This window comes from Solanum verrucosum, unplaced genomic scaffold, assembly GCF_900185275.1.
Source record: "Solanum verrucosum unplaced genomic scaffold, falcon-dt-bn FXZP01000102.1, whole genome shotgun sequence".
NCBI classification, from domain to species: domain Eukaryota; kingdom Viridiplantae; phylum Streptophyta; class Magnoliopsida; order Solanales; family Solanaceae; genus Solanum; species Solanum verrucosum.
Genome location: NW_026019930.1, coordinates 4,040,943 through 4,055,245, shown reverse-complemented (window position 1 = coordinate 4,055,245; position 14,303 = coordinate 4,040,943). Strand labels below are relative to the sequence as shown.

Sequence of the window (14,303 nt, the reverse complement as noted above, 5' to 3'; positions counted from 1 at the left end):
TTCCGGTGCTGTATACTTTTTTACAGTTAGAAGCAGTAACATGTAACAGGTCCAGTCCTTGTTGATCTAATCTTATTTGATTTCTCTTTCACTGTGGTTTCTTCATATCTTCTTTTCTCTTCTGCTTGTGTTCTTGCTCCTTTGGCAATATGATTAATCCTCGCTAGTTTGTTTTTGTAATGCTGCAAGTTCCTTTTCAAAGCAAGCTCCACTTGATTCTGCATTTTCCCAATAAAAGTCTTTTTAAGCACTAAGCATTTTGCACTATAACAGCTTCAAAACTTGGAGAGTACTAACCTTTCTCCTTTCCATATGTTGTTTCGCCATCATCTTCTTTTCGTTCTCCCAAGCAAGAAGCGCAGAAAGAAGTTCATCATGTCTGAAATTTGAGAATATTTCTTATTAAGATGCCACTAATTACAATGTCTTGCAACAAAAAATTTAGAAAGTTGTGTTCTAGGTGAACTGAAATCATCAACTTTTATAACATAAAGAACAATCAATAATAAAACTTGTACCGCTTTCTTATTTTGGCTATCTGAGCTTTCTCCCAAGCATCAGCTTTGTTTTCAGCATTTCTGCTAACTCTTGAAATGCCCTTTTGCATTTTATCATTAGCAGCAGGAGTTATGGTCACTATTTCTGCTGAAGTTTTACGATTCATCGTGGATGTCCTTCTCATTGGAGCTTCAAATAGAACATGTTAAGCAATTTATCCTCATGATATCTTGCTAAAGGAAAAATGACTTTTAAGTTCTATGCTCTTGCAATGTAAATGATATTTACACAAACAGGTCACTAGCAGAAATGGTAACTAACATGTTAGGAGTACTAATAATCCAGGAAAATTATGTATAGTGTTGACATTTACCTGCTTCTGCTGGCCTAATAACAGGTCTTCTTGTTTTTGTCTGATATTGAGAGCCAGCATTTTCCTCAAGGGAACATATAGCAAACGCGGTAGCAGCAATTGCTGCTGCAAATTCTCCATCACCCAAGTCATAAATGTTCCTTTTCATCTGGCTAAACAATTAGTATTACTGCAGGTTCCTGTTCCGGTGCCTGGTGCCTGGTGACGAAAACTTAGCTACTATTAAATATTGTCTATGTGCATTTGTAGCTTAGACAGGACTAGTACTCTTTGTTTCTATTTTTGGAAAAGGCAAAGCTTGCTGAAGTTTATTTATGTCCTCCAAATGCTAATCCCTTTTTGATGACACTTTCTAAAACTTGAGAAAAAATTAAACAGAAAGTTAGTAGAGTTTACTTTTAAAGAGGGAGACTAATGTACTACATTTGCTGTTTCCAGCATTATACATAATCTTTGCAACTATGTTTGGTATAACTTCTCCAAAAGCAATAGACTTTTTCATCTTACTTTCCTAGTCATTCTTTTCTCAACACCCTTGTGGCGAATCAAGAATTTACACGTCCTGAAATATATATCTAACTATATTTATTATTAGTAACTTTTTGTACATATATACTATAAGGTTTGATCTCAAATTAAAATACTGGATTTTGCTAAATTCGTATCCGTGAATCCATCACCATCCCAGTCCAAAAGAGATAGAGAAAGTGGGCTTAGGAAGCAAAGATAAAAAGACAAGCTTTAACCAAATTGACAGTCTTTTTTCTGTTTTCTTGATTATTATTTTTAGTGTAAGATGGTATTGGAGGAAAGGTATGTCTTTTGTTTCTATTGCATGCTGCAGGAAAAGGCATCTGTTTGGAGTTTTTTTTTGTGTTGAAGTGGACCTATGGTGCAATTAGGCCCAAGAGTTCAAATGGATAAGTACTTTGGACCTCAAGTAGGAAGACCCAACTGTAATATTACTGGACTAGACCTAAACAAGTCCTAATTGATCGTTCAATATTTCATGGCCCAAACCAGGGATTAGCAACCCAAACATGGTATGGCCAGTTCAACAAGATATTATTAAGAATAATTACGATCCTAAACACTTCAGTCAATTGATTTGCAAAATATGCACAAATTATAGGGGAATTAAAATTTCTTGATCACTTATAAATTAAATTAAAAAATATTTTTTTATAATCACTTTTGTGTAAAAATAAAACCAAAAAGTATTTAAAAATGGCCTACAATACCATCAATTATGATCATAACTTTATGAATAAAGACTATTGGTGTTTGTCTTTTTATATTCATTACTTTTTTTAATACATTTTTTGTTAAATTAATTGACAAATACATCTTTTTTCGTACACAAAATTACTAAACTAATCTTTTATTTATTTTTCTTTATAACAACTAAATGAAATCTAAACAGTAAATATGAATATGCATATATTACAATATTTCACTATAATATTCATGAAATTTTCTGACAAATAACACCACAATAACTAGTGGTGAATTTCTAGTCTAAAAGTAGGACACATAACACACGATAAATATAATATTGGACTAATAATACACTAAATTTAATATTAAGTAATTGACCATAGATCAATTCCCACCTAGCTTACTTTGGATTTGACTGATGTTGACGTAGTTGAACCAAATCTTACTCAGTTGTGATAAAACAAAGAAGTCCTACTTGTATAACTCAGCCATTGTTGATTTCTTTTCGGCAGTCAGCCATTACTAACGACAAACTTTAAGCTTAAAGACACCTCACAACTGCAAATCCAACAAATAATTTGACTCTGCTCATGCAGTTGACACCTCATTCATTATAAATTTTGTCTATATTTCCTCTTTCTCACATCAAGTGTCTTGAACTTTAGTTTTGTAGCAAAAATCCCTTCATTCTTGAACGAGTTAATGCTAATTGTAGGCTATTTAACACCCCTACAAAAAGCTCCAAACTTTAGCAGGTACACTTTGAGAAATCTGAAACTTACCCTTTTCATTTCACACGCTTTTCTTGTTCTTTCCCCCCACCACAAGGTACTGGCCCCTTTTTGGCAGAGAGGCTGCTGCACATTATCAGTGTTTGCTCTTTCTTTCATTTTGGAAATTGGGATCTAGTATTGTCAAATTCTTGTAGTGTTTGAGGTTATTTCTCATCTGGGTTCAGCTCAATTTTTTCGGTATGTCGAAAAGCTATGAAAGATCTTAGCTTGTTATTGTTTTGTATGCAATTGTTTGGTGTTGGTATAAGGGAGTTCTTGTGATTGTTGGATCTAGTTTTAGTTTGCTGATTTTGATTGGTTAGTTTTCATTTATCTTTTTAATTTTGAGTTTTACTATCTATATTTCACGATAAGTGTCCTTTAGTACTTACAAGGTGTAATTGCTTAGCTACACTTATCCAGTTTTGTGTTTGAGCTTCTGTTATATCTGACCAAGAAAAGCAATTTGCTATGCACCCTCATTTCACATTAATGCTTTGTTAATCTGCTATTGACTTTTTGACATTATGTTAGGTTCATTTAATCCTATTAGAGTAGGTTAGAGTCCCACGTTCGTTGGAAAATGGACTAGTGATATGCCTATATAGACTCGGACAATCCTCCCCTCATGAGCTAGTTTTTGGGTTGAGTTAGGATCAACTGTCATATCTTTACAAATTCAATCTAAGGAGATTGTATCATAGTTTTCAGAAAGACATAATATGTAAATTAGTTGTAGCTACCTCAATATAATGAAGGATTCTTAAATACGGAATGACAAGAAGAAGTTAATTTTGTTTAGATATTTAATCAGAGAACTGCTAGCTTTATGATGAAATGTCATATTTTTCCTCATTGTCATTCATGTAAAAGTTCTTTTATTGCTTGTTAACCTTCTCTTAAACTCTTAACATTTATTGTATCCTTGTCCGTTACAGCTTATGCCTGTGTTCAAAGAGGGGTGAAGCTGAGTAGGATAAAAGCCAATGGGCTTCGCATCCTTCTTGTTAATCTTTCTGGCACTTTGTCCTGCATTTCTGGCACAAGTAGTTGAAGATACAGAATTTTTGATTGATGGAACTGTAAAAATTGCTGAGACAGATGATAATTATGTTTGCGCTACCCTTGACTGGTGGCCTAAAGAAAAGTGTAACTACAACGAATGCCCTTGGGGCTCGGCATCTCTGATAAATCTGGTTAAGTTCTACTACTAATTGATATTGTGGGCATATATTGCTTTGCTAAAAGTCACAGCACAGTTAGCATTCATTATTTTTGTTTAATATTTTCAGGATTTGTCTCACCCCTTTCTGGCAAATTCTATTCAAGGTTTGCATGTTCCCATCATGTGATAACTTTACCTTAGTATTTGAGATCTTGTTGTTCTTACTTTAATTAACAAACATTGATTGGTAAACTCTATAACTTCACCTTAAACCTCAAATGAACCATCTATTTGCAACAGTGAGAAAATTAGACTTGATGCTTCTTCAGAATGCTGATTGATTTCTCGTCTATTCTGATTGCTAATTTGGTGTTGCAGCTTTCAACCATTTGAGAGTACGACTTGGAGGTTCTTTGCAAAACCGAATAATATATGATGTGGGCAATTTGGGGTCTCCTTGCCATCCGTTTACCAAGCAGGGGGATGAGTTGTTTGGATTTTCAAATGGATGCTTACATATGGATAGATGGGATGAGCTAAATAGTTTTTTCAATAAGACAGGGTGAGTTATACTATGAAATAAATATAAATGTACTCTCCCTAATGGTAGTCACTTCAACATGATATTAGAGCCAAACAAAGGTCCTAATTTCAAGTCTTACCATCACTTATTAACATAAACTATTTCCACGTGCTTGGAAAAGAAAAAAAGAGCATTGGGCCAGCATGTAAGGAGTGTGTTAAGGCATAATGAGATAAATAAAATTGTCCCCTACCTATTAATAGCTCCGCTTTTTCATGAGGTGGTCACTCACTTCAACAAAGTGAAGTTTATCCCAGTTTCACTGCTTATGCTGCAGAGCACTTGTGACCTTTGGCCTGAATGCATTGCGAGGGAGGCAGCGGACCAGTAAGCGTGTCTGGGAAGGGAATTGGGATTCCAGCAACGCCCATGATTTCATAGATTACACTGTTTCCAAGGGATACCAAATACACTCATGGGAATTTGGTATAATTGCTGACAATTTCCTTCTCTCTTTTTTTGGTAAATCACTCTTGTTTAATAGAAGTTGGATTTCCTTAAACAATAGTCCCACTTGGTTTGCAGGAAATGAGTTGAGTGGTAAGGGTATTGGTGCAAAGGTTGATGCCGAACAATATGGAGAAGATGTTATACATCTTAACAATCTCATAGACCAATTGTATAAGCATTTTCAACCCCGACCACTTCTCTTAGCACCAGGAGGATTCTACGATAAAGAGTGGTTCGAGACGTTCCTTGAGGTGTCAGGGCCAGGCACTGTCGATGCCTTGACTCATCATATATATAATCTTGGTCCAGGTAAGCTAGCATAATATGGTAGCTTGTCTCTGTATGAAAGCCTCTACTAGTTTAGAGAATCTAGCTCAAGGATGACACATGAAATCTAAGCATTGACTATGTTTTCCTGGCTCTATTTGTTTAGTTTATAAAAGTTTTTCGCATCTTCTACAAAAATTATTTGTCACTTAGAATGTAGCACTAGCTATTGACATCATTAGGAGGCTGCGAACCATCTAGTAAGAGAGAATTAGTTTGTGGAACGAAATTAGATAATTCAAATTTGTCAATGTGACACTACCATTGACAGCACATTTCATTAACATAAATGTCAGTATTTGCTTCTGTTAAATTCGAATTATGAACAGCTGCACGGCTGCTGTATGTTTTACTTTATCTATCTAACTTTTTCTTGTAAGTGTTAGTGAGGTGTTCTATTTGTGTATAAAGTTACATTACTACTTGTGTTCTCTGGATTTGTAATTCAATTTACTCATGTTACTTCATGAATAAACCAGAAAATTTCTGTTTCAGGATCTGACCTCAATCTCGTAAACAAAATTTTAAATCCTCTGCACTTAAATAAAATTGCTGATACATTCAGTAATCTTACCCAAACCATTGAAATAAATGGTCCTTGGACTTCAGCTTGGGTTGGAGAATCTGGTGGGGCCTTCAATAATGGAGGTCCTAACGTGTCTAACACCTTTGTGAACAGTTTCTGGTAAATTTCTTGGCTGACTTGATTTATTTTTTTCATTCAGTAATCAGTTATTTGTTTTTGTTCATGCTTTATCTTGACATGGAATTAAGGTACTTGGATCAGCTCGGGATGGCAGCCATTTATCACACTAAAGTATATTGCAGGCAGACTTTTATTGGCGGAAACTATGGGCTCCTTGACACAAGTACATTTGTCCCAAATCCTGATTATTATAGGTGAGACAATTGGCTTACCAATCCAAGGTTGATCTCTCAGAAAAAAGAACATTTTTCCTAATTCTAGTTATTAAATCCCTGATAATCTGATCCAAAATCTTTATCCTCGTCCTTCAACGAACGCAGTGCACTTCTTTGGCATCGGCTGATGGGAAAAGGAGTTCTTGCTGTTAGCAACAATGCATCATCATATCTGCGCTCATATACCCATTGTACAAGACATAGAGTAAGAGCCCCCTTGGATTCCTGAATCATTCACTTATAGAATTTCAGATGCATCATTTCGAGATACATTAGCCTTCACAGAAAGGAATTTGACTGTTTCCTGAAAAGAAGTCTTAAACTTACACATGGAATCACTGTTCTATAAACCTTGTTCATCATTTATAGTAATATGACTTCTTGTGTTGCATTGAGTCCATCCACTTCCGGTCAATATAATTGTTTGTAGAGACTAAACTTCACACCTACTTTTAATTAGGGGAAATGCAATGAGAATCCAACTATATGAGGTCTGCATAGTCAGCTCAAGCCTGGATTAAGGAGGGTTGCGATAGGTTGGTTATCAGCATAAAAATAATCATAATATGCTGAAACCTCTTGGTATCCATGTTAGTGTTAAATAGGCAAGGTGTCCCATCACATCCCTGTCTGAGTGTGAGAGAGTTTATGCTAGTTCCAACACCATGAAATGCCTATCAACGGAAAATTATTAGCATTGGAATGAAATGGTTTGAATTGAGCAAAACCAGATATATCAGATTCGTAGAGAGCCAAACTAAATAGTTTGAATAGAACGGATCAGAATGGGTATAGGGGATTCATGTAGCCGCTAATAGGATTGAGGTGTAGTTAGCGAAGCAAGCTGTTTTTCTTGATTATTATCATTTAGACCAATTTAAGTTGTAACTTGTAAAGACCATATGTTTGACACTTCAGAAGGAGTAATAATAGCAAGGCATTTTGTTTAAGTGCTTTGAGGAGTTGATCCAATTCAGTCTCAACTAGGTTTTCTTTTCTATGATGCTGGTTCTCCCTTGTGCTTAGCTTGGTAATCGAGCTTACCACTCTTGGATACGTTAGAACCTGAGATTCTCCTATGCTTCTTATATGTTGCTTAAGATAAACGAGTCAATCAAAATGGAGTAAATAACACCTTTCTACTGAACCATATGGTGGCATTTTGGTGAAGCCAGTTTCTGGTAGCTAATGTTCCCATTTTATTCTTGCCATACTGCAGTAACTTTGGTTATTCTCATTGGTGTATATTCCATAAAAGCCTTCATATCAACATCCAATGATTTGCATTTCTTTGCTAGTTTTCAAGATACCTTTCAGTTTTACTGGTGTTCCCTCTGTGCAGGCAGGTGTAACATTACTATTGATCAATCTAAGCAACCAAACTCATTATGGAGTCAACATCGAATCTAGTGTAAGCATCACCTCGCATGTCAAAGAGAAATCAAATCACAAGAGTTCTTTCGTGCAACGTCTTAAGAAAACTATTTCATGGGTTGGAAGAAAATCATCAGATGTTACATTATCACGAGAAGAGTACCATCTGACTCCACTAGATGGGAACCTTCAAAGCAGGACCATGCTCTTGAATGGAAAACCATTACAACTCACAGAAAATGGGCACATCCCAAGTTTGTCTCCAGTCCTTGTAAACCTGAAGTCTCCAATATCGGTTTCCCCCTTGTCCATCAAATTCATAGTATTCCCCAACTTTAGCTCTCCTGTTTGTACATAAGGATTAGGAGATACTTGTGCGCTATAATCTTGCACTCTATCTATTCATACCCTTAGTAATTGTATAATTGCTACAATAAACTGATCTGGCAAATTTTATACAGTTATGTATTATATGGCTAGATAAATCCCTCCCCCTACTAGTGTTTCCAGGAACATGCATCTTGTAATGTAAGTTGTTTATCAACTTGCAGAATTAGATGTAATTTAGTTTCCTCTTGGTGCTTTTGGATCGTTTAATGGCACAAACTAAACAGTTTATATCTAGACTGTTATTGCTGTCTAGCAAACATTTTATATCCTCTCTTAGGATGTTGATATAAAGTAAGGACAAAAAAGAGAGTACATTTTTAAGGAAGTTCGACAATGCACCTCTTATTAGTTTAATAGTTTACTCAAGAGGTACTCGATGAATGGTTGATTGGAATAAAAAATGGACGTTGAGCATAAAGTACATTCGACCATGTCCTCACTCATCAAGCAATAATTTTATTTGTGTTCCACGTTATTTCTCTACAATGGTCAAGTAGCAATTTTGTCGTCCTGCCTTCCAAAATACCAGACAATTAACTTGGTTTACTGTCATAGAATATTGTAAAATTATAATACAAAGTAACATAAAATTACAGAAAGAAGCATTTGTGAAACTCAAGAATAGTTGAAATGATAAAGAACTGAAGTTAACGTCTGAAAGCTCATTAATAGGTTGCCACAACAGATGTCTACTGGTTTACTTTCCAAGCAAGCGCCGAATCCTCCGGTTGACCCCTTGAACTCTGGTACCAAGCTCATCAACATCCTGTTCAGTATCATCCAATGCCTCTTTATGCCTGTAATATCCAACAGCATATACAGAATTCTTAGAAAATCTAGAGAACTTCTAGTGTGCTCAAGAATTTTTTATTTTATTTGTAATATAGGACCAGGACTGGTTTAAATGAAGCGACACAAACAGTGAGAATTCATATCATATAGTCGACGTCAACTTGCTTGGGATTGAGGCATAGTTGTTACATATACATAATTCTAAGAAGCGACTAAGTAGCACAGTACTTTAACAGTGACAGTACAATAAGGAGATGGTGGAAGAGGGAGAGAACAAGGGAGGAGAGATTGGAATCTGCTTAAAAGAATTATATAACACTAACCTCTCAATTTCAGATCCCATGTCAACAGCCATATTCTTGAGCTCCCCCAACAGATCGCTGAGTTCTGACAGTCCATCATCTTGCTTTGCTTTCTCAGCCTGTCAAATGTTCAAATGAAACAACAGAATTAGCTAACTGATATTAGTCATATTACATTTCATATTTTCATGAAATGAGGAAATAAAGAAAGAAGAAGAAAAAATGAGGAGCACAGATGCTCAATCCTCAATCTGGTAGTGAAGAATGAACAAGTTCATCACCACTAGGACTTAAAATTGATGACAGAACCAGTAAGAATCACCTCATAGGTCCAACACCCCAAAGCATAACAAAGAATGCAAACTTTTCAAGAACACTAAGGTACTGCAAGGATCACAGTGTTTTACTACTCTTGCTGTTTCACTTTTGGGGTTCCAAAAGGAAACTTCTATTAGAAATTCTCCAAACATTAGGCCACATTTGAAAATGGAATATGGCCCTTTCTAGAATTAAATCTTCCTATAAACAATGGAATATAATGACATAACTCTAGAATAAAAAAGAAAAAGAAGAGAAATAAACATAAGCAATTTGTAATTTACTCTTAAACATGAATGTTAACTGGAAAATTGCATCTTGAACGTTAGAGAGAAACATTAGATGAAAAGGTGTCAAAATGCCAGAAAAGTGGACGGCGAAGTGAGGAAAGATGCAGAAACGAAAATTTTCAAGCCACGGGCCTTAAATGTGACCAAAATTAATCAATAGTGTCCTGCATGTTTTATAGTTGCAGGTTCCGGGTGTATTTGGATCTGGAGAACTTCCTTATTTAATTTTTTGTTTCTTTGAGGAGAATTATAACAGTATTCTCTATTTTGTCCCGAGTCACATGAACATACCTCAACTTTCTGCAGAGCATTTGTAGGCTCTGGGGGTGGTGTCCTTGAATTTGACCTTGCCTTGGGTGCAGAGCTCAATCCTAATTTCTCCCTCTGTTCCAGGTGGTTGCCCCTTCTTTGAACTGGATCATCTGACACTGTGCACATTAACAGAGTATCAAACTAGCTATCTCAGTTGACTCAACCTTTCCGTTACTACTACTTTCAAAATCCATCACTTTTCCCTCACGATCTTCAAATAATAGTACATGAATAAGAAGAACAAAAATAAAATGAGTTACTTCTTGTGATAGCGGGCCCTGTAATTGGGCGACTTGTCTTTGGCTTCCAAGTCTTAGAAAATATGCCTCCAAGACTCCCCAAGAGTTTTTCACCCTGAAATTAAGTTTCAAACATAAGTTTCACAAGGATAACAGGTAACAATTGCAAAACAGCTGCAAAAAGCAATTAGATGCAAAACATGTAAGAGTTATTATTTTTTGTAACAAGTACATGTAATGAAGAACTTATCAGTTCAAGAGAGTAAGAGATATCTTTAAGGGTGCAGGGACTTCTAGGTGGAAGGGTAAAAACAGACTAGTTATGTATAAATAAATCTACATCTCCTTCTAAAAGCAAAATGGACAATAGAATAAATTTCATCTTAAAACGAACGGATATGAAAATAGAAACCACCACTCAAACAGTAAATACATAAATAAATTAGAGAAGAAAGGTGCATCATGAAATGACTACAAAAACTAGCAGAAACATAAAGCATACTAATATGGGCTTTTAATTAAAGATAATTATGTAAAATGTTAGATCGCAATAATGTTTGCTTCTGCGAACTAGAAAAAAAACTTATATGAGTGAACTAATCAAGTCATACCCGGCTAAGATCATGGTCGATATCTGCTGCAGTCATATGGGTTCTTGTAATTTGTTCTCCCTGTTGATGTAGAGTTATCAAAGTTTTTGTTGCATCCTCTCGCATGTCTTGTGCAATCTTCAGGCAGCTATTAACAGATTTTGTAGTCTCTTCTGACCTGTAGACGGCATAGTTTTCCAACTCGTCTACAGTTTGGTTCTCAAATCCTCCAGACTCCCGGAAATCGTTCTTGTATTTATTTCTTGCCGTCGAAGTTGAGTAAGCATGTGAAGGAGTCTCTTTAATCTCATCATCATCAAAAGGGTTTGTACTCAAATTTGGGGTAGCTGCAGAAGGCTCCGATGATATTCTCCTGGATGGTTTTACAGTTTGCTTCTTGTCCGACTCATCGTCAGAATCAAAGGGATTTGATCCAGAATTACTATGGGCCACAGGATCCGCAGATTTTTTTCTAGCACTCCAATGTAAAGGAGACTTCTTAAGACCATGCATTTTTTTTATAGATAGAAAGTAATCCCACAGGGATGGACTTCCTAGATTAAGAAATTATCTGCAGAAAGAGACAATCAAACTATTAAGCGAAGTTTATAATAGAGACAACTGATAGTTTGCTACTGTGAGACACGTACAAGGAGGCAATTCAGTTACAGATCACAACAGAACATTGGCTAGAAGATAAGAGATCAGGAGCAGACAACATGCAAAAGATAGCAATAAAGACTCAAACCAAGCTTTGTTCAGAGAGTAGTACTAATAAGAGAAGTCTAAAATCAAGTATGCAATACTAATAGTCTAATATAATACTACAACAAAAACAAGAACAACAAAGAACTGCATCTCGATCCCAAGTGCTTCCTATTCATTTGCGGGGCCAGAACTGCGGGCCCTCTTTTTTTTTCTTTTAAGAGGTGATCTCGAGAATCAACTAACGGAAAGATCCATAGCCAGGTGACTCACAGCCTCCCTCTCACCCAAATAACATGAAATGGGACGAATCAAATCAATAAGCTTTTTGATCGATTCATAACTCAGCAAAGTCAACTTCAATCAAGTCAAGGGGTCTTACCTTACCTACTTTTCCTCAGGTTGATTCATCCTACTCAAATTTAGCTATGATAATGAAAGAGGAAACCCAAGAGCATCTCTCTATTTGAACCAGTTTCATTCAAATAACACACACAAGCGAGGATAGCTTGGTGGTAGTTGAGAAATTTAGTTACCAAAGTCAAACTATGTTCATCCTAGGAAAAATCGAGAAAAATGAAAGAGAAAATCCAACCAAGAATAATATCGAAAATTTAGGGGATATACAAGTCCAGTTCTATTTACATCTCCATCATAACAAAACCCAGAATTTCAAGTTTCTTTCTATAGAAGCAAATTCCAGCAATCATCCTTTAACTAAGCAGAAATTTAAGAATATTTCCATTTGATATTCCTAACAGCTATCATGCTGATTTCTCAAAGACCCACAAATCATATAGTAAAAAAAAAAACCAAAAAAAACCCAGTATTAAGAGAGAACGCAAAAGGGGTTTTCTCTACAGAGTAGATACGCTAGCTTCAAATCATAATTTCTCACATAAAAATTACACAAAAAGTAGAGCAAGTAAAAGAAAAAAACAAATCACTGAATGAAGTTTGAAACGACCTATATGAACAAAAAGATCCATTTTTTTCCTTCATAAACTCAATAAATTCATGAATTGAAATTCAGAACTTGTACAAAACCCCACAATTTAGAGCAAAAAGTAAAGAAAAGAAAATCCCCATAACTGAAAAACAGAATAGATCAAAGTGATGATATGCAGTACCTGAAAATCCGAAGAAGATGAATTGTAGGAAAAATCTACGAAACTAAATGTGAAGTGGGTATAGATATAGCCTATAGGGGATATTTGTAAATGGTAAAGAAGAAGCGTGGAGCAGGGGATGTTAAGACTTTTTGAATTGTTGCAGTTTGGACCGTTTCCTCTTCGTATGCCTACGTAGACCGGACTTCCTCTCGCCAACTCTTTTCTTGCATTTATTAAAATTAATTAAAAATAGGAATTTGAATAGTCATGATTTTTATGAGTTTAAAAAAGAAACTAAATTAATTAACTTGATTTTTAAAATTATAAAATCGAACTAAATTAATTAAATCATCTTTTGTCCGTTTGATTTTTGTTGGTTTTTTCAATTTACTTTTGGTTTTTTGGTCGAGCTTTTTTTTATTATTATTTTTAATAACTTTGGTGTTTGAATTAGCTTACACACACTTTCGATTAATTTTGTGATATTTATTATCTTTCACCAGTAATAGGTATGAGATAACTATATCTACTAAGGTTAGGACATATAAAAGAAATCATTTAATGTTTTTTTGTCTTTGTTGATCAATCTTTAATTTCTTTATATGATATTCCCCTGTTCCTAATTACTTGTTCACTTTTGAATTGACACACCTATTAAGAAAACAATAATTGACATAGTGAGTTTACCATTTTACCCCTATTAATTATGAAGTAGATGAATTAAAAACTTAAGATTTTCAAAAAGTTCTACCCTTTTCAAAAATAATTAATTGAGGGTATAATAGGTAAAAAACAATTGTCCTTTCTTGATTTGTCAAAATAGATAAGTAATAAGGAACAACTAAAAAATAAAATATGGACAAGTAATTAGGGACTTTACATTGTTAACTACATGTTGCAACGATTATATTATAGCATAACACTTTCAAGTAAATTAATTTTTAAGAAAAAATATCGTTAATAAGATATCTTAATAAAATATAAGTTATTTTTACATGGAATAGATTTTTGGACTTTTAAGGACTATAAATCAAATTAAAATTGACAAAGAACTAAATTACCGAAAATGCATGTAAAGAAATTGACTAACAAAACAAAAGTGGAAAAATCAAGATGTACGGAATTATATCGGAAACTGATGTCATTGTATTTATCGACATGCAAGAATTTTATTAACATTTGCTTAACTTAGAAGCATTAGTTTTGTCTAGAAGGAATTGCATTATAGAAGCATTAATTAGTTTAGTCTAGAAGAATTTACTTTATTTCCTAACTAATAGGAGTAGAAACCAACGTCTATGATTACCATATATACTCCTTTAATCTTGAATTTTTTATGGTATTTCTTTTCTATATGCTTATGAAACATTAATTAAGAGAAATTTTTGGCTATTTAATTTTTATTTATATTTTAAGATATAATCTCTACTTATTAAAAATTTAATTTATTGAAGTGTTTATACTTTGTAGTCTTCAACAACAATTACTATCAAGGATAAAATAGAAAAATATATTGTTAATTTTTTTTTTAAACTTCTAATTAAAATGACAAATACAATTAATTTGAGATA

The 14,303-nt window shown here is 34.4% G+C and overlaps 3 protein-coding genes across 3 annotated transcripts; 1 reads left to right on the top strand and 2 right to left on the bottom strand.

Annotated features, from left to right (window-relative positions):
* Positions 1 to 8: 8 nt before the first annotated feature.
* On the bottom strand, positions 9 to 1,051 carry LOC125830309 (remorin 1.4). The gene is made up of 4 exons (XM_049509514.1): positions 872 to 1,051; positions 519 to 687; positions 298 to 379; positions 9 to 218 (listed from the first exon to the last, which is right to left on the bottom strand). Exons 1-4 carry the CDS (start codon positions 1,017 to 1,019, stop codon positions 27 to 29), a joined length of 591 nt encoding a protein of 196 aa, XP_049365471.1. The 5' UTR covers positions 1,020 to 1,051; the 3' UTR covers positions 9 to 26.
* A 1,772-nt stretch (positions 1,052 to 2,823) lies between these two features.
* LOC125830159 (heparanase-like protein 2) lies at positions 2,824 to 8,245 on the top strand. The gene is made up of 10 exons (XM_049509361.1): positions 2,824 to 3,060; positions 3,801 to 4,058; positions 4,155 to 4,191; positions 4,406 to 4,589; positions 4,888 to 5,036; positions 5,136 to 5,369; positions 5,883 to 6,072; positions 6,162 to 6,287; positions 6,414 to 6,513; positions 7,651 to 8,245. The coding sequence occupies exons 2-10, from the start codon at positions 3,849 to 3,851 to the stop codon at positions 8,038 to 8,040; spliced, it is 1,620 nt and encodes a 539-aa protein (XP_049365318.1). The 5' UTR covers positions 2,824 to 3,060; positions 3,801 to 3,848; the 3' UTR covers positions 8,041 to 8,245.
* A 356-nt stretch (positions 8,246 to 8,601) lies between these two features.
* LOC125830245 (SNAP25 homologous protein SNAP33-like) lies at positions 8,602 to 12,876 on the bottom strand. Its single transcript, XM_049509462.1, has 6 exons — positions 12,751 to 12,876; positions 10,937 to 11,486; positions 10,347 to 10,440; positions 10,066 to 10,202; positions 9,188 to 9,285; positions 8,602 to 8,869 (listed from the first exon to the last, which is right to left on the bottom strand). The coding sequence occupies exons 2-6, from the start codon at positions 11,426 to 11,428 to the stop codon at positions 8,770 to 8,772; spliced, it is 921 nt and encodes a 306-aa protein (XP_049365419.1). The 5' UTR covers positions 11,429 to 11,486; positions 12,751 to 12,876; the 3' UTR covers positions 8,602 to 8,769.
* Between the last annotated feature and the right edge of the window lie 1,427 nt (positions 12,877 to 14,303).

What these genes read in the sequence shown, in the direction of transcription:
- LOC125830309 (XM_049509514.1), bottom strand. Translation starts at nt 1,019, where the DNA reads ATGAAAAGGAACATTTATGACTTGGGTGATGGAGAATTTGCAGCAGCA. An exon ending in TATTAGGCCAGCAGAAGCAG is followed by an intron (nt 688 to 871) that starts GTAAATGTCAAC and finishes TTCTATTTGAAG; the next exon opens with CTCCAATGAGAAGGACATCC. An exon ending in AACATATGGAAAGGAGAAAG is followed by an intron (nt 219 to 297) that starts GTTAGTACTCTC and finishes GGGAAAATGCAG; the next exon opens with AATCAAGTGGAGCTTGCTTT.
- LOC125830159 (XM_049509361.1), top strand. Translation starts at nt 3,849, where the DNA reads ATGGGCTTCGCATCCTTCTTGTTAATCTTTCTGGCACTTTGTCCTGCA. An exon ending in TCTGGCAAATTCTATTCAAG is followed by an intron (nt 4,192 to 4,405) that starts GTTTGCATGTTC and finishes TTGGTGTTGCAG; the next exon opens with CTTTCAACCATTTGAGAGTA. An exon ending in AGTTTTTTCAATAAGACAGG is followed by an intron (nt 4,590 to 4,887) that starts GTGAGTTATACT and finishes CTTATGCTGCAG; the next exon opens with AGCACTTGTGACCTTTGGCC.
- LOC125830245 (XM_049509462.1), bottom strand. Translation starts at nt 11,428, where the DNA reads ATGCATGGTCTTAAGAAGTCTCCTTTACATTGGAGTGCTAGAAAAAAA. An exon ending in AGGGCCCGCTATCACAAGAA is followed by an intron (nt 10,203 to 10,346) that starts GTAACTCATTTT and finishes TAATGTGCACAG; the next exon opens with TGTCAGATGATCCAGTTCAA. An exon ending in ATGCTCTGCAGAAAGTTGAG is followed by an intron (nt 9,286 to 10,065) that starts GTATGTTCATGT and finishes AACATTTGACAG; the next exon opens with GCTGAGAAAGCAAAGCAAGA.